Source organism: Montipora capricornis, chromosome 6 (assembly GCF_036669925.1).
Source record: "Montipora capricornis isolate CH-2021 chromosome 6, ASM3666992v2, whole genome shotgun sequence".
NCBI lineage: Eukaryota > Metazoa > Cnidaria > Anthozoa > Scleractinia > Acroporidae > Montipora > Montipora capricornis.
The window spans coordinates 55407874-55435373 of NC_090888.1; the positions used below are offsets into that span (position 1 = coordinate 55407874).

At 37.8% G+C, this 27500-nt stretch overlaps 2 protein-coding genes across 2 annotated transcripts in view; both read right to left on the reverse strand.

Annotated features, from left to right (window-relative positions):
- LOC138052526 (nucleolar pre-ribosomal-associated protein 1-like) overlaps nucleotides 1-20577 on the reverse strand; it is a 77815-nt gene extending 57238 nt beyond the window's left edge. Inside the window, exons 1-12 of the mRNA XM_068899064.1 lie at nucleotides 20332-20577; nucleotides 19187-19323; nucleotides 16883-17170; nucleotides 16423-16519; nucleotides 13508-13590; nucleotides 12282-12499; nucleotides 11148-11343; nucleotides 9273-9413; nucleotides 8188-8443; nucleotides 7352-7554; nucleotides 5092-5193; nucleotides 2695-2954 (exon numbers count right to left, since the gene is read on the reverse strand). Of these exons, the coding sequence (XP_068755165.1) occupies nucleotides 2695-2954; nucleotides 5092-5193; nucleotides 7352-7554; nucleotides 8188-8443; nucleotides 9273-9413; nucleotides 11148-11343; nucleotides 12282-12499; nucleotides 13508-13590; nucleotides 16423-16519; nucleotides 16883-17170; nucleotides 19187-19323; nucleotides 20332-20485 (2135 nt within the window). The 5' untranslated portion in view covers nucleotides 20486-20577. The remainder of the gene's footprint in view (nucleotides 1-2694; nucleotides 2955-5091; nucleotides 5194-7351; nucleotides 7555-8187; nucleotides 8444-9272; nucleotides 9414-11147; nucleotides 11344-12281; nucleotides 12500-13507; nucleotides 13591-16422; nucleotides 16520-16882; nucleotides 17171-19186; nucleotides 19324-20331) is intronic.
- A 2818-nt stretch (nucleotides 20578-23395) lies between these two features.
- LOC138052523 (uncharacterized) overlaps nucleotides 23396-27500 on the reverse strand; it is a 5826-nt gene continuing 1721 nt past the window's right edge. The window contains exons 3-6 of the mRNA XM_068899058.1: nucleotides 26640-26760; nucleotides 25459-25503; nucleotides 25110-25241; nucleotides 23396-24384 (exon numbers count right to left, since the gene is read on the reverse strand). Coding sequence (XP_068755159.1) covers nucleotides 24220-24384; nucleotides 25110-25241; nucleotides 25459-25503; nucleotides 26640-26760 — 463 coding nt within the window. The 3' untranslated portion in view covers nucleotides 23396-24219. The remainder of the gene's footprint in view (nucleotides 24385-25109; nucleotides 25242-25458; nucleotides 25504-26639; nucleotides 26761-27500) is intronic.

The window sequence follows — 27500 nt, forward strand, 5'->3', positions numbered from 1 at the left end:
CAGTTTTGTCCAAAAATGTGGAACAACTTGTTCACATGCTCGTCACTTCTCTGTGGATATTCCTACAAAACAATGAGAGAAAACAGAGCATCAATTACGCAAAGGGATTGATATATATAAAACTGTGAAAAAAAAAAGGGTAAAGATTTAAGCGTCTTTTTGCGAGTTCGTACAATACCTAAAGAAAAAAAGAGGGAAAAGAACTTCGAAAAATGTCTAACACAAATATTGTACCCACAAAAAGACCTCAAAACCACGTCTACACCGACCTCTCTTTTCGAACAGAAACGTAAATAATCGGCTTCTTGGTGATTTATCATAAATATGAAGTTTCAATACAGGCGTTTTTGGGCCTTGTTGGGCAACTACATAAATGTCGAAACAAATATTCTCTACGAGAACAAAGGAGCTAAACAATAGCCCATTTGCGAGTTGCTGCATGCCTCAGTTCAACGCGAGTCCTGGTGCACAACCATTCAAATGGAAATTAGTTGCGTATTCTTATGCAAATCAAACTAATTTCCCTTACAATAGGTGAGCACCAAGACTCACTTCGAAAACCGAGACAAACAGCTACCGGAAATGGCCCATTCAATACGTGGAGGAATCCGCAAGCACCCAGAGGTAAATTTTCGTTTTTTTTTTTTCTGAAGATCCACACCGTTTTGCCGTACACAATTTTCCATACCGAGCGACTTGGATGTCAACATAATCCTAAATCGTTCGGATAATGTTAAGGCATATTTTTTTGATGATATTCTCGTAGATTTCACCGCCGTCCTCGCTTAGGAGTCTAAATAACGCTTCTGAGACAGAAACTGCGACTACAGTTATGCTTCTACTACGATAAACAAATACCTTGAAAGATCCAAATTTCTCTTTAGTTGCCCTGGGAAGCCATTGGCCAGCATAGCACAACACTGCCTCGTGGACACTCGAGACAGTTGCGGCCAAATGATCTGGGATAACTATGTTGGAGTAGCAACGACACACCACAAAACTCACTAAGGTTGGGTCGACAGAGCAGTGAATGAGATCGAAGATCACACCGTTCAAATAGCGAGCGATGCAACCTGAAAAAGAATGATACCATGATTGATCTCTTAACTTCCTAAGAGCATCATAACTCGACAGACGAACACTTCCATTGTCCCACCATCCGAATGATACCCATTAAACTTCGCCATTTACTGAAATATTCGTCAACTGCCTTTTCATGCATTCATCAATTTTTACCCCAAAAAGCGCGCGCTCTCATTGGTTACTTCGCGGACACATGATACCTAACAATGAAACTGTTTCCCGCCAAAAGTCTCTGAGTGGGCAACAGTGCAAAATCTATGACGTCAGAGGGTAACAGTGCACTGTTACCCGCAAATGTTGACCAACGACCGCCGTTACTGTTCCAATTGCACGTTTTTCTTTTTTAGCTATATAACAAATCACTTAATGACTGGTCCCTCGGGAAAAAGTTCATTTTGTTTCCCTCGAAATTCAATGTTTCCCTCGGCTGCGCCTCGGGGAAACATCGAGATTCTCGGGAAACAAAATGAACTGTTTCCCTCGGGACCAGTCATTAAGTGTCTATTCCTATGCCTTCCAAGCCAACCAACCTTTGTTTCCTGCATCTGTTTCATCAAGTGGCTTTACTTTCTCACAAACCATTTCACTGTAACGTTTCAAAGCTCCAACGAGTAGCAGGCTAACAGGAACACTGAAAAAGAAAAACCCAACACATTTCAAATAGCGCACTGACATGACACGGCTTGCTCAAAATTGCACTCCTACGAATCATTATATGATCCAAACGACTCCACTGACGTAATCCTATCAAAAAGTCGAATCACAAGGGGTAGCCTGCAGTGCAGGCGTTATTTTGGCGCGGAACGCTAGATAAACCAGGTTTTCGATGCCGCCATCTTGGATTGTGATTAGATGCTTGACCGGGAGAGGGTTGGTGCAGTGGCGGGTTGGGGGCCTCAGCAAATATTTCCTCGCCCCAATCTTCCACAGTTACCAAATCTTAGAAAGATGGTGGCCTAATACGAAAATGTGCACTCGCCTGCACTGCAGGCTACACAAGGGGCAACGGTTAGCGCGTCTGGATGGGTTGACGTGAGCCGGAAACTGTTTCTCAAAAGCCCCAAAAAAAACTTTTCGGGCCTTTAAAAGCAATTCGAGAAACGAAGTTCAACTCCTTTTCAAAACCAAGGAAAGCAAAGCAATCATAAAGATTCATGAATTAAAACATTTTCCTTGCGAAGATAAAGAGCGTTTCACATCATCCGAAAAGAGATCCGAAAAGCATTCCAAAGATCGCAAACAGGGTTTAAATCTCAGATTTTCAAAAACACAAATACCCATTTACAAGGCATTTGTATAAATTCAACTTCGCTCCCACGCGCTTCTCTCGGAATTTCCCTATGTAGCTTCAGATTAAATGCCAGGTTCGAAGTACTCTTGTTTTACCTCAATGTTGTCTTTTTCTGAGTACCATCATTTTCGACAGTTTTTGTAGACGGTTGGATCTATTAGTCTGTAATTTCACCATGAAAGTACAGATGAAGCCAGTTGGGACAGTTATAGGTGGAGCCTTTCAAACATGTCCTGGTGCTTTCGAGAGCTTTTTTTCAAACATGTTCTGGAGATCTACGCCAACACGACATGGAGATTAAAAGCAGAAAACACATGCACCTTGTATTAGAAGTGACATTCCATCTTGAGTCCACACCACACTCCTCCAAACTTGCCTCTGATGCCGCTACTTCAGCCTGTGCATCTATGACATCGTCTGCATGTGCGTGTGGTTCCTTGGTCACTGCAGTAAATACCTCATCTAGAAAAACCAGACGTGCCTGCATTGTCCCTTTATCGCCTTGATAATGATCAAGTTGATTCAACCATATGTCTACTTCATTCGCATTGTTGCTGACAACTCCACTTTCACTGATAAGCTAGCAGAGAGAAAGAAACAGCAGTTCATCACAAATTAATGTAGTGTCCCAAATACACTAAAGTAGATTCCAAGTTGTTGTATCTTTTTTTGGTTTTGTGTTGTTTACTTTTGGTTTTGTGTTACTGCTTTGCTATACTGTTGCGTTATTACTGTTAGTATCATTTTAGTCGTGCTGGTCTTTTTGTCTCGTTGTCTTGTTATTTTGTTGCCAATAGGCCTTTTGCAACAAACGATCACATGGTACAAAATCCGCCATGCTGGAGGGCAAGCTCATTATTATTCCCCCACTGGGACAAAAACAAAGCCAAGTCAAGCTTGACTGGTTCAGGTCTCTTTGTTTTAATGTCCCAGTGGTGGAATAATAATGAGCTTGCCCTCCAGCATGGCGGATTTGTACCATGTGATCGTTTGTTGCAAAAGGCCTAATGTTCTTGTGTAAATTAATTTGCTATGTTTTTTTGACATTTTGGTACATTTCTAAGACGGTCTCGCCCTGAAAACAACTTGATGGAGTGACTTCTGTATGACCTTGAAAAAGTGCTCGCAATTTGTTTCAAGGACCAACGTTTGGCAAGATTAAAACAAAGCTTCTTCTTTTTCCCGCCAAGGAAACTCCTGATATGGGCAGTAAATAGTGCGATTGCCCAATCACATTACTGCATTTCAAATGACGTCAAAGCGAAACTTTCCACGTTTTCATATCCGTCACTTTTGTCGTCCTCGCTTAAGTTCCCTGTCTGTCAGACGGTTAATTCGTCTAAGTATAGATCCGAAGACGAATTTTGACGAGTGTTTTGTCTACATATACGTTACGCGTTACGCGTGTTACACGACGGGTGTTTTGGTGTTGAGACGAGTGGAAGCTTGGCGAGAGTTAGGCATCCCAGGAAACCTGGCGAAAATATTCCTCTCACGTGGAAACTTCGTCAAAAACCGTCTACGTTTCCGTCTAGATAAAAATTTAGAGACGGATCATCCGTCTAAGACGATTTATCCGTCTGTTAGCTAGCACGTCTTGAAGACGTGCTAACAGACGAATCAGCCTCAGACGAATTTGCTCCATAATTCGTCTTCGTACCGAATTTATACTTAGACGAATTATCTCTAGCATAAATTCGGCCAATGTCATGAGGGCTTCGTATGTTGTTTTTAGGTATCTCTTCTTGCAGGGGTACCCAACGTCAATTTTCGGAAAATATCTGTTCGGAAGACAATTTGAATTTTCGGAACATTTGTTGTAAAATTCCTTGCTTGCCTGACTGTCCTAGGATTTTCGAACATCTAAAACATGGTGTAATTGCCCATTTTTAATGGATTTTTACCCAAAAAGGTCACCGAGAATTTTCGGGAGCCTTTTTTCCGGCTGAAATTTTCAAAAAGGTAAGTTCTGATCCCTCTAATTTTCGGACACTAAACTTTCAGTTAGGGAATCCGAACAGATGAAAAATTTTTTAGGGGATAAAATATGCCTATGTATCTACCGTTTAAACACTAAAATACGTTTAACGATGCTATGTTTACGTGGTTTTGAACTATATTCTCGTTGGGTGCCCCTATTCTTGGTCTTCACCCACGCCAAAAAGGCGGCCGGATTAGTTGGCAATACAATACAATAGACACTTTGCATAAATGGCGCCCAAATTTGAATAAAATTTGAAAACTTTGTGGTTTTTCTCATGAATGTGAGGCTAAGGATGTATCAAGTATTGTTATTCAAATTTGGGCGCCATTTATGGAAAGGTCTATTAACTTTCGCAGAAGTTGCATAATAATAAAAGTCAGTTCCCAGAGGAGAGACAGGTTATTGTTCTTGCCATCCAACATGGCCACCATGACGTCACATGCAACGTCACATGCAAGCCAGCAATGGATATATTCGTCTCGAAAAGTCACACTCGCTAAAGATCATTTCCCGTGGTGTAAGGGTCGAAAAAAACCCTGTGTAACCTCATCAGTTGTAGTTGTGCTGTTGTTGTGGCGGTGTTTTGTGTTGGGTTGTTGCTTGCTTTTAAAGTATTTTGCGTTTCGTTGTTTTGTTGGTGGTGTAATTGTGTTTCGATGTGTTCCTTCCTTTTGGTCGCCATGATCATTTCTCTTCTTGTCAGTGTGGTTGCTTTTTATAATATCAAACTAACCTTCCACAGAAGCTGCTTGGCCTTATCTTTTACATTTCCAGTTGTTGCAAATGTGTGCAAGGTAAGAACGGAATACACAAAGGAAGTAGAGCTCTTTCCTTTCTGGAAGAAAGCAGAAACGAAAAGGACAAAGTTAAAGTGAACAACATGAGTGAATCATACAATGCTGATGCTATATTGTTGAATCTAAGAAAGAAAAGAGTTTTTGATTACAGTAACCTACAGTCAAAAAAGAAAACCGACACACTGCAAGTTAATGTTTGCCTTGAATTGTTTAATACCTCCAAGGTCTACCTGATTAAATGGTGTAAATTTAACTAAGTGCGTTAAGGAGGCTCGAAATAGTTTCTCCGTTTTTCAAACAAACATATTCTGTTTTTAGATACAGTTGAGGTAATCATATCAAGACAAAATTTGGCCAGGGTATTAAGTACCCATCATAGATTTCTCACATCACATTTTCCTCCAAAATAACGTTACCATGGCAACGATACAAGACATTTCCTTGAGCCTTAAAATCAACATATATTGTCTTTTTTGAAAAAACGGGACGGTAAAAATCTTCCCATTCAGCGTTACCAGATAATGTTAGAAATAATCTCTAAAATATTTAAAATTCAACAAAATCTGTAGGTCAGGTTTTCAGAAAAATTGAAATGTGTCGCTAATTTCCTTTTTAACCTACATAATTTTTTTTTCAATTTGAAAGACAAACGTTTTAAATGAATCTAAGGTAACATGCAAAAAATTAAAAAAATTCACTGTCCGGAAGCAGAGATATAAGCGAGTAAAGTTGCAAAATCAGGAAAAATGAGGGGGTCACCCGCTCATTCGAGTGCACGCGTGAGTGAAGCTACAGGTCAACTCAAACGGATTTAAGTGACCATGAAACCGTTTGTGTACAATTTTCGTTGTGTTCATATATATATTCCATATGTATAGGAATTAGAAGAAAAGTGGGCGAAGCTAGTGGTATTTGTTTATTTCTGGTGACCCACTTTGAATCGTGAGCTGATGCGAGCAGCTTTTAGAATTGCGTGTGTCGCTTACGCGCGCGCGCTCAGCCGAAAACCCTTTCAAGCCTCCAATTACTTTAATTACATCCATTTATAATTCATGGGTGATCCTTGAAATCTGATTGGCTCTCAGCAGTGAGATATTATTCAAGAATCACAATATTTTTTGCTCTAAATCACACCAAAGAGAAAGGAACATTTAAACAAAACAACCAATCAAATTGCAGGAAAATGAAACACAAAGAAAGCCACTGTGTGGCGAATTGTGCAACTTTTGTTTCCAACTGGATCAATAAAATATTGGTACTGACTAAAACCCTGCATATAAAAAAGAAAGAAATAATAATAATTATCGTGTGATTTTTAAATGGCTGTAATGAAGTGGTAATTAAACTTCATGCCATGCAATTTTGGTCTGAAATCATACTTCGAGCACTTTGCACTCCACTCAGTTCAATTTACTGTTATTAAGCAATGGTAACAAAGCAAACGTTGAAACAAACATCATAATAAAACAGACATACAGTCAGTGCAATGTGCAGCAAAGCACGTGTGAGGAAGACAATAAATCTAGTAGATATTAGCAGCTGGTTGCCAATATTGTGCATGCCATTGTCCTATTGCTTCACTTTCCCTTGCAGTTTGTTATTGATCAGCAATGTGGTTTGTTTTGCATCTGCCCAACCCTCCCTTCTCTCAGAGTAACGTCATGATGTACAAATGTAAGCACATTGTATAATCTATTCCACTGTGATATCAGTGCCCTAGTTCCCCACTGGTCAGCACTGCTTGTTGCCTCATTATTTTGCCATTGGGCACCTACCCCAGTGCTGGAAATAATTTTTCTTTATTCACAGGACATATTTCCTTTCAAATCTTCATTTTGGTCGGACATTTGACAAATTGGACCGGACATAATTTATTGACTGACAACACCTTGAAGAAGATAACTCAAGATGTGCTGGTGAGATGTTCGGTCATCGTGTCCAATCATAATGTGAAATTGGCCGGACATTTTCAAAATTTGGTCGGACAATGTCCGATGACTGACTGTTATTTCCAGCACTGTACCCTCATAATTATTTTTAAGTGTAGCTTAATAATGCATTTTGCTTGAGGGTTGCTCAAAACACCAGGAGCTTTACTAATGAGATAACGAAAAAAATTATTTTAAAATTAAAATTAATTTCTCACTGAACAATAATTTTTATTGAAGAGTGTTCTTTGTACTGCTAACCACAGACCTGCTGATGCCATTTTAAACTCCCTGGTGGAGCTTGTAACAGGATTTGCAAGGTGAGCTGCTGCACGATAGGTGTAGAATCCAACTCTGGCAGTAGCTTTTTGAGATCAAAGTTTATGTGTGAGAAAATTGAAGGCTGCAGTGTCTGAAATCCAAGGATTACTTTGAGACTTTGGGCATGAAGAATGGAAGGACTTGTGACATCTAAAAAAGTGGAAAACACATACACGTACATGAAATAATGGTAAAGGAAGAGGATTGGAGCAGTGGCAGTAGCATTTGCTTTGCATTTGTTGGTTATCTATATCTGCTCTGAACAGGTTTTCAGTAAAGTGTTGATATTCCTACAAAAGAACCATGAATGTTGATTTGAGTTCAACTTAGCCAGTTCCTGCCAGTAACCTACATGTAAAAAAAACTGAAGAGACAGACCAATATTTGACTTCAGTTCACTCAATAATAATACTATAATTACTGTATTATTATTACCGGGGGTACATGATAGAGTGCATTAGAGAAATTGAGACTATTTAGCCAAACATTCAAATGAAAATTTGACCTGAATTTTGTTTGGTTGTCTTGATGTCTTGTGCCCATCAGATCAGGGTTAGACAGGTTGCTTGAAACCCAGAGCTAGAAAGCTTGTTTACAAAGACTGTTTGTTTGTTTGTTTATTAGGCTTCCACATGGATGCTCAAAAAATGTGTAAAAAAGTTGGAACTCAACCTCAACAGAGAGGAAAAGGGGAAGACACGATTTCCAATTACATGTAGTCTTCTCCCTCCCAGCAATGAAAGTTTCAACCACAATTTTAAAAGCACTCTAAAAGTGGCACACCTTCTTGTGTTTCTCTCTTTGCAGTACCAACAAGAAGGTTCTGCCTCAAAGATATCACTGTATTGATGTCACATAAGCCCCTCAGAACCTCCTCTCTAAACTGCTGCAGCAGTGAGTTTTCCGATTGTACATTAGCACCATCAAGTTCCAGGGTTCCACCACTTTTAGTTGCCAGAAAAGTCACAGCATTTTGTGCTCTATCAAAGATCACCACCAGCAGGGATAAGGTCAAATGTTTCACCAAATAGTTGGAATGCTAACAGGAGAAAATCATTATAATGAATAATTTCTTCAAAGTAACAAATAATTCACTACCCTTAAAAACTACACAAATAATATTGCACACTTTAATGATGGGAAATATAAAGTAGATAACCAAAAAAAAATTGTGCCTAACATGGAGCATGTATTTTAAGCAAATGGGGGTCAATTGTACCTAAAAATGGTTGCATGGGTGCCTTTTTGCATACGTTTAAAAGATTAATCATGTGCATCCCTCTTCCAGATTGCCACTTATTAATAAGGTATTAAGAGTAAATTAGCTTTGATAAGTATTGATCATGCAGTGTCAAGCAGAATTAAGGGTGAGATTTTTAAAAAACACATTTATAGGAAAAAGGTATGTTCTTCAAAAACAGGAAGAAAATATAAACATTTTCCAAGTCCTTTTGTGCTCGCTGCAAAACAACAATGTAAATAAATCAAACTATTGTATTGACGACAATATGAAAAGAGAACAGATTATCATTCATCCTCTATTTGTGATTCAACACCATCATTTTCTACCAATCCAGTTGAACAAAATGAAATACATGTACCCCAAAATTGTTACGATTGCAAAACGTTTGATCATCAAATGAAATTTTAATTGGTGTCGCCATCACCATTGCCAAAGCTTCCTACTGGAATAAATAATAGCTGCAATATACTTGGTAAACATTAATAATCATCTTTTATAGCAGTTTAGTATTACGTAGATGCCAGCTCATAAATATGTACACTTAAGAAGAACAAGAATTATTTCAGTTATTTTTATAAATTATACAGGGATAGATTTAAAATGAAACATCAGCTTTAATATGTACCTGAACCCCACGACTCAAAACAGATCTGCTGATTGAAACTGGTATCACCATTTTTACCAGAGATTGAAGCATTTCAACATTTTCAATATTCATGCCAGCCTTTGTGATCATTTGTGAAGGCTGTGGCAATGCCACAAAAATCTAAAAAATAATAGAAACAAGATTTGGCAAACACTTACCAGTACATGTATTCATCCTAACATAACACTTTAAGTAAACTGCGAGCTAACCTTAAAGTTTTGACAGAGTTATGCAAGTAACTACATGTAGACTGCATACAGCTGGTGAGAACCAACAAAATGGGTTCATGTACACTGTAATTCAAAATGGTTGCATGGTGCCTTAAGTTTTTGCCTTTGTTTAAATGATTTAATCATGTGCATTGCCCCTTATATTAATTAATTAATAAGGTATTTAGAGTAAATTAGCTGTGACGCTTATTGATCACGCAGAGTGTCAAGCAGAAAAAAAATGTTCATAGAAAAAAGGAATGTTCTTCAAAATCAGGAAGAAAATATGAACATTTTTGAAAAAGATGGGGGGAAAATACGAATAATTATTCGGCAGAGCCCCAAACCAAAAAGAAGCTCCTTGAGAGTCTGAAAGCTTGCGAGGGTCACACTGTTCTCAAAAGAACTGTGAAAACAGTCATATTTGAAAACAGTCTGCTCAACATCTTTGAACACTGTGAACACATCTTTGAAAACAACTTTGTGTTCATATGAAAACTATATCGGCTGGGTAAAAAATTAATGTCAAGGAGTGAAGTTAGACCAAGCCAGGTAAAAGTGGAAAGTCTTTTTACGACTTTGTGGCCAATTGTAATTCTTCAAGTATAATTATTTGCATTAGAATTGTTTTATTACTGAAATGTACCATCAAACACTATGGGAAAAAGACATTTAATGTTTTTACAGATGTATTAAAAATTGATCTTTCTCAAATCGTTTGATAAAGCCAAATTTTTGCTTATGTGTTTATTGCACCAATGTAGCCCCAAGTTTCTGTAGAAACTAACCCATGCTCCAGCAAAGTATTTCAGGGCTAACAGGTCAGTAGTTGAAATCCTGGTTATTAGCCTTCTTTAGATTACCGTATGATTGCAAGAATGACTAAACACCCCTTGCTAACAAAACAATGTTTTCCTGGTCCATATTGTAAATTATGGACCAAGTTCTGTTAATTTAATTTGCCCTCAGGTGCAATGCACCTGGACCATAAATCAATGGGAAAAAATGGATCCCTAACTTTCAGCACGGACCACAAAAACAAGGTTTACTAATAGTAAGATATTTATAACAATTATATTTCGGAGGTAATCAGGTGCACAGGAATGGAAACTATTCGAAGTCAAGCGGAAGGTTTAACTGCCACAAAGATTGCTGCGTCAAAATCTGAAAAATGAATAAATCTTCGTGGCTTTTTGAAGTAATTGTTTGCAAGATTCAAATGGTTTTACAAGTTTATGTAACATAAACAACAGAAAGAACTTGCTAGAGAATGTTTTCTAAAAATTTCAAATTTAGCAGGCCGTACTGTAGAATACAGCCTACTAATTCAGCCAAGCACAGCCCAAGCACTATCTGAGAGATAATAATTCAATAATTACTCGTACAGTAATTTAATTTTTCTTTTCAGTTCTCAGCAATTGCAAATTAACTAAAAACAAAAATTACTTCAATCTTCAAACCTTTTGCACATGCTCTGAATGACAGTCATCTCTTGTGATTATCATACACAAAATTATACATGTACATGTACCAATCTAGAGGTAACCACTATCAACACAAATTTAATACTATTACTGTTCTTGTTGTTGCTGAAAATAATAATTATCCTCTGACTTAAAATATTGTTCCATGAATCCATTCTCACCTTTATAACTAAGTTAATGTTAGCAACCCAAAACATTGAGAGCCTTGGTTCGCATGCTGCTGACAAACCCCAAAGAAAAGGGTTGACTAAATCGTGACAACAACTCAACACTTTCGTCACCAGTTCTTGAACAAGGACATCACTTGTCATTGAAGATAGCTTCTGAAGGAACCTTAACAATACTGGATTATTGCTCCTGAGGACAAGAAGATCCAAAGAGAAGGTATAAGGTCCCCAAATTTTCAAAACTCTTTCTTTGTGCAATCAAGTGAAATCTGTATAGCTTGCTTTTTCAAGTGTCCCCTGCCTCCTCTCTCCATTGTGGTACATGAACAGCTGTTATACTTGTTATGTGCATAGTGGGTAATCTCCACTGTATTTCCAGTTTAGTGTGACAAGTGCTTGGGCTGGGACCCGGGGGTTGGGTTGTGGGTAGGGAGGACTATAGGGTGTTCCACCTAATTGGCTTTGGAGGCAGTCATTCCAGCCCCCACCTTCCTGGGTGCCCAACCTCCATGTGCATTTTAATAGTGTACATGTATCATTACACATGTACTGTTTGTTAGGCGATAATGAGGAATTATTTATAATAAGTAGGGTCTAGTCGGATCCAATATGCCAAGTTTGACCTCTCCACCGCGTTGTCTCAAATGCAAAAAATGTGGACAATTAACAGTCACTTATTATAATTTTATAAACACCAATGAAATACCAATTGAGCTTTCGCGCAAAAACATGACATCTTCACACGTGAGGATTACATGTTATTTTCACATGTGAAAAAATCACTGATTCTATAGTAACATGAAAATTGCGCCTTTCAATGCCTTTCATGATTCAAATGATTTAGTATTTCATTGGTGTTTATATAATAAATAGAATATTACATGGCCGCTTGGAGATCCGAAATTTCTCTTCTCGTGTTGAAAAATATTTTACTCGTTCATTTCCCTCATTCGTGAAATATTTTTCAACACACTAAGAAAAAAACCCACTGATACTCACTCACTCTTACATGGTGATTGCATACAATGTAGGTGCATAGGTGCCACCAAAAAGATAAGACTAGGATTCTTGTGCATCAGACTAAATATACATGTACCTTAATGTATCACTGGAATATTGAATATTCACCTGGTTGCAAAAGCTCCCACAGAGTTGAAGAAACATATCCCAAACTTGAATGATGTACAGATCTTGAGCAATAACTCATGAACACGTTGCCGCACAGACTGGCCACTCCCTTCCTCAGCAACCTCATTGTATTGATAAAGTCCAGCCAGTTGCGACAACACATACGAGTTGAAGAACTTCACTTTTGTTTTCTTTGTTAGCCCAGCATTTTTCACCACCTACAATACAAAAACAAAAATCAATAATTTATGGAAGTTATTCAAATACAATTCCGTCATTTACATGTATAGTGTATGAATAAGAAGTGAGGTAGTAACTGAGCAAAATTAATTAATGCATATTGAAGTATAACGAACTGCCTTGCTTTTTTTTAATTAAACATTGTTTTTTTTGTTGAAATGTTTTAATTATAATCAACCTGCTACAATCTTAGACAAAACAAAGTCTATTTGTCCTCCCCTCTTCCCAATACCAATGATGATAAATTATCCAGTGAAAAATACTGTGCAAGTCTTTGTCCGTTTCTTAACCAACATTGGATTAGGGGGAGGGGGAAAAGTATGGGGCAGTTCAGCTCTTATCACACAGACAAATAGGGAAATTCAAAGAGAACAACGTTCTTTGAATCAACAATTACATCATGTAAATCTAAAACTTATATCCTTTTAATTCTCAAACTGTCATGTTTTATGTACATTTCGTTGTTACTAGTTTAATTAGCACTTTATCTTACTTATAAATTCAACTTCTAACACTTTGTACATTAATCAACTGAAGATGACAGACATTTCTGTCGAGACATGCCTTACAAACTTAAAAGTTTTGTTGTTTTCTTTAAAGCGGGAGTTATAATTAATAGTACGAGTAAAATTATACTACTGTACTAAAGATAATGTAAGCACCCCACAGAGGCTTTACTCTCTCGAATGCCATATGTTCGATCTCACCCATCAATGGGGAACCCCTTGTAACAGATGAACGACTTAGGCCGGGGCAAATGAACCTAACTATTGAAAGCTTAAAAATACACGCCTATTGGAGACAGACATGTATGCTACTTTACAGGTATACACAACAAACACTGACTACCTGGAACATTCCTAGGAACTCCAGTTTACAAGTTCAGTAACCACGCATACAGCCCAATCCCCCCCCCCCCCCCCTCCTTCATCACCCATAAAGCTTAAAATTGGTGTGCTTTTCGAATTCTTTGTTATTTTTCTTACCCTTGTTTGAAGAGTTGACAAAACTGCATGAACCACATTTGGTGAATCAAATTGCAACCCTTTCATGATAGACTGAAGAAATCCTATGAAAAAAATGCAATAAAACAAACATCACAAAATAATAATATTAATAGGATTGGATCCTGGTTTCCTAGCCAGGCAAGCTATTAACCTTTCTGTCTACTCAGATCTCAGATCATAGCAGCATGAACATTACTGCACTCAAAGGAAAGCCTGGAAAATTCACCACCTCCACCACCAGTTTGATTTTGGCGATCCTTTCTGTAGATATCATACCTAGTGAGCAGGATTTTCAAAGTCAGAGATACTCTTGTTGAGCCAGGTTTCCATTAAACAAACAATATCCAAGTCAAATTCATAAGTGAGGTCTTGTAGTAGTTGTAGTTTTGACCGATAGGAATCTCTATCACAGCAGACAGCTTTTAAGCTCCTGACGTAGACTGATAGAAGCAAGAAAGGTACTTGGAGTTATTTGCAGGTCCAGGAGGTGAAAACCTCCCCTTGTACTTGTAAAGTATGCAGGTTTTAAATAAATTTGCTCATATTTTATAACTTGAATAGATAGAGATGCCAAAATAAGCAGGGAGAACCAATTCTTTGGAGAACTTGGTAACTTGCATCCGGCCGCCATCTTGGCCATGCCATGAGGCGGCAAGATGAAATTGAGAGCTTGGTACAAGGATGCTTGGTGCAGGGATGGCCCAGTAGTGAGAACTCGCCTCCCACCAATGTGGCCCAGGTTCGATTGAATTTGTTGGTTCTCTACTCTGCACCGAGAGATTTTCTCTGGGTACTCTGGTTTCCCCTCTCCTCAAAAACCAACATTTGACTAGATTTGCTTTAACTGTTTATTTCAGTTCACAGTGTCCTCAATTAGTGCTCCAGGGCTAGAATGAATAGACACTTAAATAAAGTTCTTTTCCTTTCCTTTCCTATAAAATTATGCTCTCTCAAGTTTGCTTTAAATTCCTTGCGGTGTTCTACATAAGTTAAATCTACATGATGATCGCAGTTACAACATGCAGATAGAAATTTATCCAAGATACTTCATCTTTAGATCACTGGTATTACTACATGTACAAAGTACAAGTCATGTAGCACTAATGTTACACAGTACACTAAAATGAATATACATGTATGAAGAGCTGTATGTATTAGCCTCATTCCAGAGATCATTATAGACCAAATCCCAACAAAGGTGGACACATACATGTGTACACAGAGATTGATTGCAGGGTACGGAGTCCAGATTAACCATTCAGGTCACCAGTACTTGTGTGCAAGCATTCTTTGCCTGATATTATTCTTGACTACATAATTTATTGTCACAGTGACAAAATTATCAAGTTGACCAGTTACTAACATAGTTCACGTTATAGAAAGTGCAGCGTACAGGGTTTATTCACGAGTTGTTTAACACAAACAACAAGTGGTTACTGGTACTTGTGTGCAAGCATTCTTTGCCTGATATTATGCTTGTCTACATAATTTATGACAAAATTATCAAGTTGACCAGTTACACTATACAGTTTATGTTATAGAAATTGCGGTGTACAGGGTTTTATTCACAAGTTGTTTGACACAAACGACGAGTGAATAAAACCCCATACAAAGCACTCTCTTTGTCGTGAGCTGTTTATTACATATAAGATAATAGTTTTCATTGAAATAGTTTTCTGAACGCAAATTAGAAACAAAAACTCACTAACAATAGAACCAAATGCAAATTTAATAGCAATGGAGTGACTTGGAAAGGCCTTTACGCTATCGTTGATTGGTTATACTTCAACACGTGAAAGAGCTGTTTGCCATTCTGGTTGGCTGTATAGGCTTTTTCCACAATGTGAAAATAAAGCATATTGGTTTCTACAAATGAACTTTATGGAATAAAATTCTCATGTTAAGTGTACATTGTAATAAAGGTGTATATTGCCAAAGCTTCTATTTATACATCACGTTTCCAATTTTCTTTCCTCGCATCAAGCAGACTATTTCAAATGTAATCAACAAATGCAAACAGTCGCCTAATTTATTCAATGAACTACATGTACACACACACATGATGATTTATTGTGAACCTGTTGATAGCATTTCGACGGGGATTTCAAAGGATAACCTGCAATACTCGTCAAAAATCTTGAAACACTTGTGGCTCTTTCCCCTTCCCCAATGTTGATTTGGGTATCACAGTGGTCTCAGTGCTTCAAAACACGCGTGGCTCAACATTGGGGAGGGAGAAGGCACATTTCAGTTGGGAAAACAGTGTGAAGTAGAAATCTCAGGATTTTTCCAGAAAATTCAAGAGAAACGGCGTCTGTTTCAACGATTTGTGACGAGTATTGTCCCTTCCATAAGTCCAGATTTTATTGGGATTTAAAGTTTTTATGTTACGTGTAACCTCATTATCACGTTCCCAATAAATAAAATTTAATTGTTAATTTCCTAATAATTATCATTGTTATGGCAGTCAAACCTTTCCAGTCTCATCAAGATTTGTCTTAAAGGCCACTGCACAATAGCTGATTTTTGATGGCCACTTGTTGGCTAGTGTGTAGCAAATTCAGAGAGGTCTGCGACAAGATCAGGGTTTGTCGGATATCTTACCGTGCTACAGTAGATCTTATGTCTTGTCAAGCCTTGTCGTCCAGTGTGCAGTGGACCAAGACTGTCAGGCCTTGTGCATGCCACAACCACTGGAAGTGTCATAACAGTCACAATCCAAAGCAAGTTTTTAATTTTTGCCATATGAATTGATAGGGGCCATCTTGATTTTGGATGAGTCAGCCCACAAGCCTTGGCAATGTTAGCCAGGACAAAAAAAAACCCACATGTAGAGCATGAGAGCTCTGCAAAGGTCACACACTGTATACATTCTACCAACACAGACACTCTACCTTGGAGTTCTAAGACCTCCTTCATAACAGTCAAGTCACCGAACATTAAAAATGAGAGGCCAAAATGAATGAAACAAGTCCTTACATCTGGTGTTTCCTGAAAGAGAAGCTAAACTGTGAGATTTAACCTGTAAACACCCATGTACACCTACAGTATGTCATAGGTAACGGAAGCTGCACCTCTTATTCTGACAATCAATGTTAAGCAAAAAAACCTTCAATATTGAAAAGCTGGCATTTTAAGCATAATGACCCTTCATAAGCCTTCATTGAGCTTTTCAATTTCCCGACAATGGACAATAATTATTTACTTTTGTGAACTCACTTGCTACTACCAAATTCTTGTTTTCCAAACATAATCTGTATGCCATAAACCCCATAAACACTGAGGGAAGAGTCTTTAAGTGTTTAAAAAGTATTTTCAGTATTTTGTACACAAAGAGGAATACTTGACCCTAACCTTGCTGTCACGCTTTGCCGGCAAGAACCCAATGGCTTGCAAGGTGAAATCAAAAGACCCTTGAACCTCTCTTGCTGATGATACTCCTTGTGCAACCATGGCTGTCAGCAACTTCAGAGCAGCAATGATGAGTTCAGAGGGATTCCCTGAGTTAAGGCATTTGTACAATACTCTCATGTGATTTTGGACGACATTCTGCACAATCCCTATTCCTGTTGTGCTGGTGAGGTGTTTCTGCTCTGAAGTAAATAGCAAAATTCTTTCCAGAATTTCAAGGCACTTCTGAGTCTGAAAGAAAAAAAAATAAGCATCCTTTAATTAATTGACATGTTGTTTAAGACTCTGTTATCTGTTATCTGTGCACAAACATATCTTTCATTAAATATCCCTGGACTCTCAACACAGTAATGGAGATTGTTCTTTCTTCCTGAATTCTCTAAACAACAACAACATGCTTTTTTTCTGTCTGTGTGGGGACTGGACTGGTCCTACTATAAAACCATAGCACTGTTACATCTGCAAGACAAATTGCACTGCAAAATTGTTTGTGTTACTACTTTGCACGGTTGTTTTACAAAATGTATCAGTGAACACAATATTTCAACAATACTGTAGATTGTAAATACCATACGAGGAAAGATGCACAGAAAATGGATGTTGTTTTGTTTAATTGAAAATTGTTGTAATTGAATTGCAATTGCAATTATTGACGAAACGTCATGAGGCTTGTCACCAGTGTAAGGAATTTACACCTACAGCAGCTTTCAGATCTCCATGGACAATAACAAATATTACAATTGTTACGGATAAATCATTATTACTTAACAATAATTAACAACTATTCACTGAAGTAGAGGTGGCTAGCGGTGGATATTTACCAAGTGGCGAAGCAGCAAGGTAAATATCCAACGCTAGCCACCGACACCGAGGTGAATAGTTGTTTTAGTATATTATATATACTAAAACAGTGAGATAATATACAGCACAAAATATTAATTTGGATGTTTTCTTCACTTGTCACGGATGCAAATCGGGACGCCATTTTTTCCCGAGTTCCTCGGAGGTAAATAGCACAGGATATTCGGAGTTTGACGAGCCAATCCGTAGTCACTTAAACATGGAACGACCTAAAACCACCTACAACCACCTAAAACCATCTACAACCACCTCATAAAAAATCTACAACCATCTACAACCACCTACAACCACCTCAAAAATATCTACAACCACCTAAAAAACATCTACAACCACTCACAAAGAATCTAATACCATCTTACACAAGCCATAATTGTATTAAATAAGCAAGACGACAATATGTGGTTACCATTTAGCCAAAAAAATCCGGATGGCATGATCATGGCATAAAAGGTAAGCGATTTTCCGAATTTGTTGAAAGCCAACCGGATGTGAATAGCGATTTACCCTGCATTCCATCCTGTAAAGGGCGCTAAAATCGTGAAAAAGGGCCTGGAAACGGAACGATCCTCACGAATTTCCCAAATTCCGGGAAATAGAGTGCCGGCATTTCCCGGAATGCGGGAAATTTGTGAAGATTGTTTCGTTTCCAGGCCCTTTCTCACAATTTTAGTGCCCTTTACAGGATGGAATGCAGGGTAAAGCGGCATTCTCACCCGGTTGGCTTTTAACAAATTCGGAAAATCGCTTACCTTTATGTCACGATCATGCCATCTGTATTTTTTGGCTAAATGGTAACCATATATTGTCGTCTTGCTTATTTTATACAATTATGGCTTGTTTAAGATGGTATTCGATTCTTTGTGAGTGGTTGTAGATGTTTTTTAGGTGGTTGTAGATATTTTTGAGGTGGTTGTAGGTGGTTGTAGATGGTTTTAGGTGGTTGTAGGTGGTTTTAGGTCGTTCCACGTTTTAGTGACTACGCGAGCCAATCAGCGCACGAGTTCAACGCTAACCACTGTTTTAGTATATACTAATGGTTATTATTATTTATTTAATTTAAATAATATTATATTATAACCATTTTCATGACATGTCCAAATACAGCTGTGTTTTCAAGTTAAATGTAGCAGTTGTATCATCACACTATAGCACAATGCTGCTCCTAAATAAAGTCATAGGACGAATCAACTCTGAGGTGAATTTAATTACAAACCATACATCATGTCATGACAATCTTTAACAAGACAATAATTATTGCAAGTATAAAATTAACAAAAGTTCTCACTCCAGCTCAAACCCTGTGTATACTCCAATGCAAACTCTGTATCTACGTGTAAGCTCAACAGGATAAAAATTTAATGATTTACAAGTCTAAAATAAAGTCACCTCCAGTTGTGAAACACTTTGTCTGCCACCTTCTAGAATTTTGAACACTTCCTTAAATTCTCTTCCCTCTTTAATGATCTCTTCAAACGTTTCCTTGTTCTCTGATTCTTTAAGTAACTTTAACAGCTTTGCCAAACCTTCAAAATGTAATGCTACCTCTAAGTAAGTTTTAAAATTGCATGATCTTCATCTCAACGCAAGCTGACATCATTCATTCATGGCGTAAAGATAACTTCTTGTCCGCACACAATGTAATGGAAGTGTTTGGACAACAAGGTAACTTTTGCTTTTTAATTAATTTTTGGTATCAGTGTTGTACATAATATCACGGATTTCTACTACCCTCTGAAACCTACCAAAAATTTGCACAGAAGACTCTACACGCAAAGACAATACCTAGCAGGGGAGTGACAGGAAAGACCTATTGTGCAACTTTTCCATTTTCCAACACAGGAAAAAAAAACAACAAAACAAATAAATTCCACTCAGATTCTGACTGGATTGCCATAATTATGGAACCCAGTAAAAACAGAAGGACACCCTCCCACACATGAACAAATTGCCTGCAGGGTGTAAAGAGGCCCTGACGGGGGGGAGGGGCCCGTGTCGCTTGTCTGAATTTTAAGATCACTCGTGTCAGGGTTTAATCGGCTCATTCTTGGCCTTGATGTCACAGTCAGAATTTTGCTAGAAAAGGATGTCTTTTGTTGAAATTTCATTTCATATGCTGTCGCTACTTTTTGGGCCATGTCGCTTATCGGAATTTACCCTGTCAGGGCCTCTGTAAAGTGCAGGTTGCAAGTTAAGGGTTGCAGGTCATTAATCTTTTTTTTTTTACCATGAAACAAAACATACCTTTACAAAAATACTAACCTTAGGCTTAAACATTATCTAAAGCATAGCGTTTAGGCCTAATGTTTAGCATTAGTAAAGGTTTGGGTTGTTTCAGCTAAGGTGAAACAATGACCCCTGCAACCTGCAATTTACACCCTCCATAATTCAATAGCCTTCATTCTACGCTTGGGGAACCAGAACTGAATCTGGGAGGTGGAGGAGTATCACAAGTTCATCTAGACAAATATATCAAAAGTAACTAAGCAAAGAAAGACATTTTACTGATAGAGAATGAATGTGTATAAACTAACCTGACAGCCTAGTTTGCTCTTTTTGCAATAAACCTTTCAGGACGCGCATGGTATTACCAGCTTTGTCATTGTCGATTCCCTCAATAAACCCTGATCCTTTCGGTTTTTTGGGTGACATTTCTCCCCCTTCAACGTCTCTTTCCTTTCTTTTCATGATAATACGCAGAAACGGCCAACAAATTGTTGGACAGGGAAAAACATACAACGGCGCTCTCACTACGCGTCCGCTGCGTCCGCCATGTTTGCACGTGGATGTTTACGCTCTTTCCCAGTCCTAGAAAGTGTCGAGATTTTCGGACGAGGGCCTCCTGGGTTGGGCAACGAACGATCTGGGCAAGGATCGATTTACTAATGGCATGTTCAGTCTCCTTGGATCCCTCCCCCAGAAATCTTCGTGGAACATATCAGGAGAACAAGGCCTTTCATTTTATAAGCTTCACCGCAGAGAGGAAAAATTGCTAAAGAGTGAAAAATAGCATGCAAGGAACCAGAAGCCTTAACATGGGAGGGGAGGGGAGGGGAGGAAGCACAAAGACGAAGGCTCGAAAGGGTTTTCAGCTGAGAGCGCGCGTACTATTTTCAGCCCACTTCACGAACCGTTGATTTCAGTCTGCGGCAATCTCGTTCCCAGAGCCCACGTGTCTTTTGGTCAGCGCCAAGACAAAAAGACACGTGGGCTCTGGGAACGAGATTGAGTCTGAGGTTAAAAATTTCTGACATGTGATAACATTTTTTGCGGCTCTGCAGAACTCTTGAGAAAAACGTGAAACGATGTTCACGGCGATTAAAACCGGCCGAAGCTATTACGGGTAACCCAGGCCAGGAAAAGCCTTGTCCGAGAAATTGAGAAGGTGGAAAATTTTCTTCAGGTTGTTTTCTTTTCTCAGCCGTGGGAAGAACATCAAGGACTAGCGCCACGTGGTCAGTATTTTCAAAACCGCAGAGCCACAAAAAAATGTGATCACGTGATCAGAATTTTTCAACCGCAGACTGAAATCAACAGTCCGAGATCGATAGTAAGCCACACAAGCAATTCTAAAAGCTGGTCGCATCAGCTAACACGATTCAAAGTGGGTCATCAGAAATAAACAAATACCGCTAATTTTGCTCACCTTTCTTCTAATTCCTATACATATGGAATATAAATAGACATCTCCTATTCACGAAAACTACGAAAACATTCTGCGCATCTCTTGATACTCCAGTTTCCTATCGCCAGGTACAAAACACAGGTCTCAGGTCACAGGGCACAGATCGTTGAATTTAAAAATTTTTTAGAGGTTATTTCTAACATTATCTGGTAACGCTGAATGGGAAGATTTCACCGTCCCATTTTTTTCAAAAAAGACAATATGCTCAAAAAAAATGCCTTATATCGTTGCCATGGTAACGTTATTTTGGAGGAAAATGTGATGTGAGTAATCTATGATGGGTACTTAATACCCTGGTCAAATTTTGCCTTGATATGATTACCCTAACTGTATCTAAAAACAGAATATGTTTATTTGTTTGAAAAAAGGAGAAACTATTTCGAGCCTCCTTAAAATCTGGAAATCACCCTGGAATTTCTGTCCTGGTCTAAAAATTGGTCTAAAAGTTAGGGGGCCTTACAACAGATGTACAGAACACAGATTTTCCAGCTTTTTCCACCAGTCTCAGAATTTAGTTGCATTTCATTTTTGGTAATTGTTCTGTTGGTAAAATAAAATTTATACCCCAGATGACAGAGGCTTTTTTTTTCCTCTCTTAGAGCATGGGAATAGCATGTCACAAAGTTGCGAGAAAAACCTCAAAAGTTATTCTCAATGCTTCGCGACTCTAAGATAGAAGAAACCTCTGGCATCCAGGGTATAAAATTTAATCCTACATCTGGCGGTGATTATGGGAACAATGATTGAAAGAAATGGTAACATTGGTGTTCTCAATACATTTTTCATTCACTCAATACACTTTTTCATTTTTTTGTTTGTGTCACAACCACAGATGCAGTGAATAAAGTTGCACAAAAGAATATTGCATTGTCTGTACCTTTACTTCAACGTGTAACTAGGTAGCGCAAATTAGCCTGCAAGGCAGGCTAGCCCAAATTTCCTACCTTCGCAAAGTCAGTTAGGGCAAGAGGCTGATCTCCCTGACTGATTGCCTTAGTGAGCAGAAGTCAGGCAGCTGAAATTCAGGCTAGTAAGTATGCACATTTTCTTGATTCTTTTTTTTTTTCAATCCTGCCCCTGGCCCAATCAACCCCAAGTACCTTTCGGACCCACATTTTATTTTATTATTACAATGAAAGTAGAAACAAACATGTTCTTTACTAACTCTTTGAGTATGTACTGTAACTGAAACCACAATAATTATTAATACAAACTACTTCATAACAAAATTAAGACTGAAGAATGAATCATTTACGTGTGATGGTCGATGAAAACTGGCCAAAGGAGCAGACCCGGCCACCACAAATGGAAAAATTATGCTGAAAAAACAAATGAACATTGCTAAATAACATGGGAAAGAGTGAAATAAAATATATTTTAGGTTGCTGATGAAATATTAACAATAGAATCAACATTTCCCTTTACGGTACATAAAAAAAGGAAATGGAAATACTGTATTGTAAAGACACTAAATTACAATAAAAAGGCACGAGGCTTTATGTCTCATCAAGTATAGACGTATCGGATAGAAAGTACACCATGATACAACACTATAATGAAAGAATAACTTAAATTTCATTTGGACTATTTTGACGACATACAGTGTACATGAACAATGTATGGCCACAATAAGATATCACTGATGAAATATCTCTGTAATGTGACATTGGCCTCAGTATAGTCTACACAAAGGCATTACAGGAGATCAGATCAAATGGAGAAAAGATAGTGTTTCAAACCTGGTGTGGGAAGACGGGAAAATGGTGTGGGATTAGCCATATGGCACATTCTAGAAGCTGGTTTGACATGACGTAAAATGGAGTCATCCACAGTACTCTTTCAAAATTCGTGAATTGCCTTCCAATAATTTTCCTACACATTGTTATGGGTGAATGATGTTTGTTTAGTACATGTAGAATGACAAATAGATTTTATTATTTACGTGCAGTTTGCATTATAATAAAGTTGGTTACCACAATGGTTTGTATTGGATTTGCTAGGATACAAATACCAATAATAAAAAATTATTATTATTATTATTAACAATATTATTGTTACTATTGGTATGCTAATTTTGTGGACAATCTACAGATTTCACTAGGGTGGTACCAGTAATATTTTTGTCCATCACTAACATCATATTTCTGAGATAATACAAGCAATTTAGCTTTGGCCATAACTTACATGTACAGAATGGCCTACAACTTATTTGATAAGAGGTATTTATTATATAGGGAAACTGGTCAGAGATGAATTCAAGGAAATTCTGATTGGTTCTCTGAGCGGTCCGACTTTTGTATTATGGACCGCTGCGATGGACTAGTCACAAAGCAGCATATATAGGTTGCCAAACTGTTCCCATCTTCTGTTTCCATTTTCTTGGACATAAAAAGACAAATGCAAGAAATGTTTCTCGTTTGGTCACATCAAAGTTCAAGTACGAATTTTACTTTCCAGAACCGTTAACAAAACCAGGCGAAGAGGTAAGACTCAAGGAATAGAAAACCTTGTGCAAGAGATCTCCAATATAATAAAAACCTTACTGAACTAGCTTGTTCGGCCCATACTGGGAAAATAGTAGTGAAGTTCCTTTTTTGCAAGTTTATGGACCTTAAACTTGCAAAAAAAAGGAACTTGACCAATGTTTACCCAGTACAGACTGAACAAGCTAGTTCAACTGAACATCTACATGTATAATATATAGTTAAAAAGAAGAATGGTGCTAAGCTTCATTCCATCAGACAGCTGAAATAGAAAATTTGTCAAAAACTACATTCATTCCTTCTTTCGTTGGTGAACAACAATAAAGTCCAATTTTCACTGCATTTCCTCCTGAATTCAGATGAGTGATGCGAACAACTTTCCATTCACTGGGGCTTGCATCAGGAGATTTCATTTCAATCTAAAAATACAAATATGGAGAAAATTAAAATTTTACCAAAATGTCTTCTTTCCTCAAACTTGTATGAGAATACCAGTAAGTAAAATTTGGTGAACATTACCGATTGCTAGAGCATAGAAGTCTCACTCTTAAATGTACGGGTGTAAAATAATATATGTCATTTACAAGAAGTGATTCGTATGGGAAAAAACTGTCTGTCAGTGAGGTCTTGAGTACAGTCTGAAGCAGATAGCTGGGTGCCGGCTACTCAAGACCAAGGGTACATAATTATGTATGGTTTTTAATTTTCCCATATGGAATGACCAAGACCAGTGAACAATCTATTTTTTTTTCCCTCTTCGTTTGAATGCTGTCATTGTTGTTTCATTGGAGGTTTCCTCCTCTGCATAATAAAAAATACTTCCACTGACTGTGTGCTACGCTCTTGTCTGAATCCATTCATTTTATTCTCCTTATGTATTTGTCATCTCAGGAAGTTGTTTACCAGTAACTGTTGCCTAATATTATTGTTTGTAAACTTTGCCAACAATTTCAATTTGCCGCAATAAGTGCTGAAAAAATTTGGACTGTGGTCTGAATCGTAAAAAGAACACTATTAGCCAACGGAATTCAAGGATTAAAGATTCCAGCCTGCTAACGACTTCACTGAAAGCCACTTTTTCATGATTTTGTCTGTTGTCAAGGTCCCACCCACAATTGAAACAAGTTTTTTTTGATGTTCTTACCACATAATCATCATCTATCTTGTTCATCCTCACTGCCAATTTGTTGTCCTTCCATTTTTCTCTTGACCAATCACTCCATTTCTTTGTCACCACACAAGACATGAAACACTCTCCATGCACAAACTCCAAACCCTAAAACATTGAAGAGACAAAACATTGATCATCAATGCATTACATGTAACTAGTGCACTTAAAAACAATGCAACAGTGTGGATATTTTAATGGCTGGAGTCCATCAGTGAGAATGATATACCAGTAAACAATAATCTGAAACATTGAAATGGTTTTAAAAAACTTTTACCAGGAAAATAATTGAACCACAACTTTTTTTAATATTCTTATTACTCACTGCCTTGATCCAGTGATCCTTATCCACTCTGATCATCAATCCAGCCTAAATTTGAAATATATAAAAAAAATTACAATTTATTATTTATCTTTCCTCTCTGTCTCTAACCGCCAGGACTGTTAAGTGTTACATCAAGTGTCACACTTAGCTTTTTACCCAATGCTTAGATGATGAAGTTTGACGAATTGAGATCTGATTATTTGCCTGAATGAAATCAATAAGTCTTCAGACTTTGATATAAATCTAACAGAACCCCTACATGTACTATGATTGGCAACTAAACAAGGGATTTTAAAATTGGCCAACCACTGCAGACAAGTGAACATGGTGACATGTAAAAATGCTTGTGAAACTACAACACACACACGTTTAGCCTTTCTCCTCGAAGAAATGACACGTGTACAGATTTCACTCTCTCTATTACACTGAACGATTTTGCATGCATGCTCACCAATGGGGCAAAAGAATTAATATCTACGTCCAGTCAAAATCTACGTCCCCTTTAACCAGTTTTAAGAGACACACTTAGAGATTTAAAAAAAAAAAGGAAAACCCCTTACTGTGTGTGTGACATATGTGATGTGTTTATTAAAATCACTATTGCAGGGGCATTATTAAACCATAACACAGTGAAATGAAACACCAAAACACCATGTATGATCCCACCATACATTGAATACTAACCGACAAACGTAAATATGAGATTAAATATCGTTTTAGGCCTAAAACGATATTTCATCTCACATTTAATCCAACCTTTGTCGGTTAGTATTCAGTGCAGGGTGGGGTCATGCATGGTGTTTCAGTATTTTGCTGTTTCGTGATTTAGTAATGTCCCTATTGCATTGGAAACTCAGAATTACACGTGATATAATGGTCTTAGCAAATACCTGGTACATATGACAACATTCCCAATATTAAATAAATTAATTATCATAAATTACCATAGTCATCATAATAATTATGCATCCTGTCAAAAACTGTGTCAGTTAGTTAATAACCCATTCCCTCCTAGGAGTGACACATACAGGTTTTACTCTGCCTACCCTAGTGAGTAGATGATTTTACACACCACTGGGGAACCCTTAATGCTGCTGGATGACTACAGCCACTGTTATACCAGGGAAAGTAAATCACTATTTCAATCACTAAAAAATGAATACAGCAGTCATTCTAGTCACCTGATCAAACTGCATCAGTGGTGTCAGTTCAAATGATGTCTCAATGAAGCAATTTGTTTGCTTGACAACAAGATGAAGAAGATGTCCATTGTCTTTGATGATTTCTGGCTTGTAGTATGTTCTGTTCAACGAAAACAGCAAAATGTCCCTCATTAAATATTAGCAAATTAACTTTGCAATACCCCCTTCTGACTTCTGTAGTTTGAATAACATTACCACACAATTGCATGGGGTAATTCTAGAATTACCATCATCAACAGCCGGTGTATCAATGCTGTTGTTTTAAAGCTAATGGCACATCATTGCTGCCCAAACTCCTTTGAACTGGGATGATGGCAGCAGTTTACATTCATGACACCTATTTGCACCTTATTAACAGAAAAGGATGCTTCAGTAATTACTATTGAAACAAGTGTACGCCCTTTCCCTTTTTAGCAAAATAGTGGTGTATAAAAGGACTCTGGCAACAACATTGTATCACCATTGATGTAATCACTAGCCAAGAGTGTTGAAATGGTGGGTCTATTAATTGTATCTTTCCAGGCTACAATCAAATTTATTCAAACAAGATTAGCATCAAACTAAATGTATATCTGATTGTCAACCTGGTTGCCTGTGAACTGTAACTTTCCTTACCCCTTGAATGATATTAATGGGATTTAAATCTCTATTAGTATATACTACAACAGTGGATAGCGTTAAAGAGGCACTCTGATTATCCTTTGTCACCTCCGAGAAACTTGTGCAGGATTTGCACCTGAAAATATTGTAATCGTCGAACGAATACATTTTTGTGCTGTATTACTTCACTTTTGGTGGCTAATGGAGGATACATGTATTTTCCTCACCACTTTGCAGCTC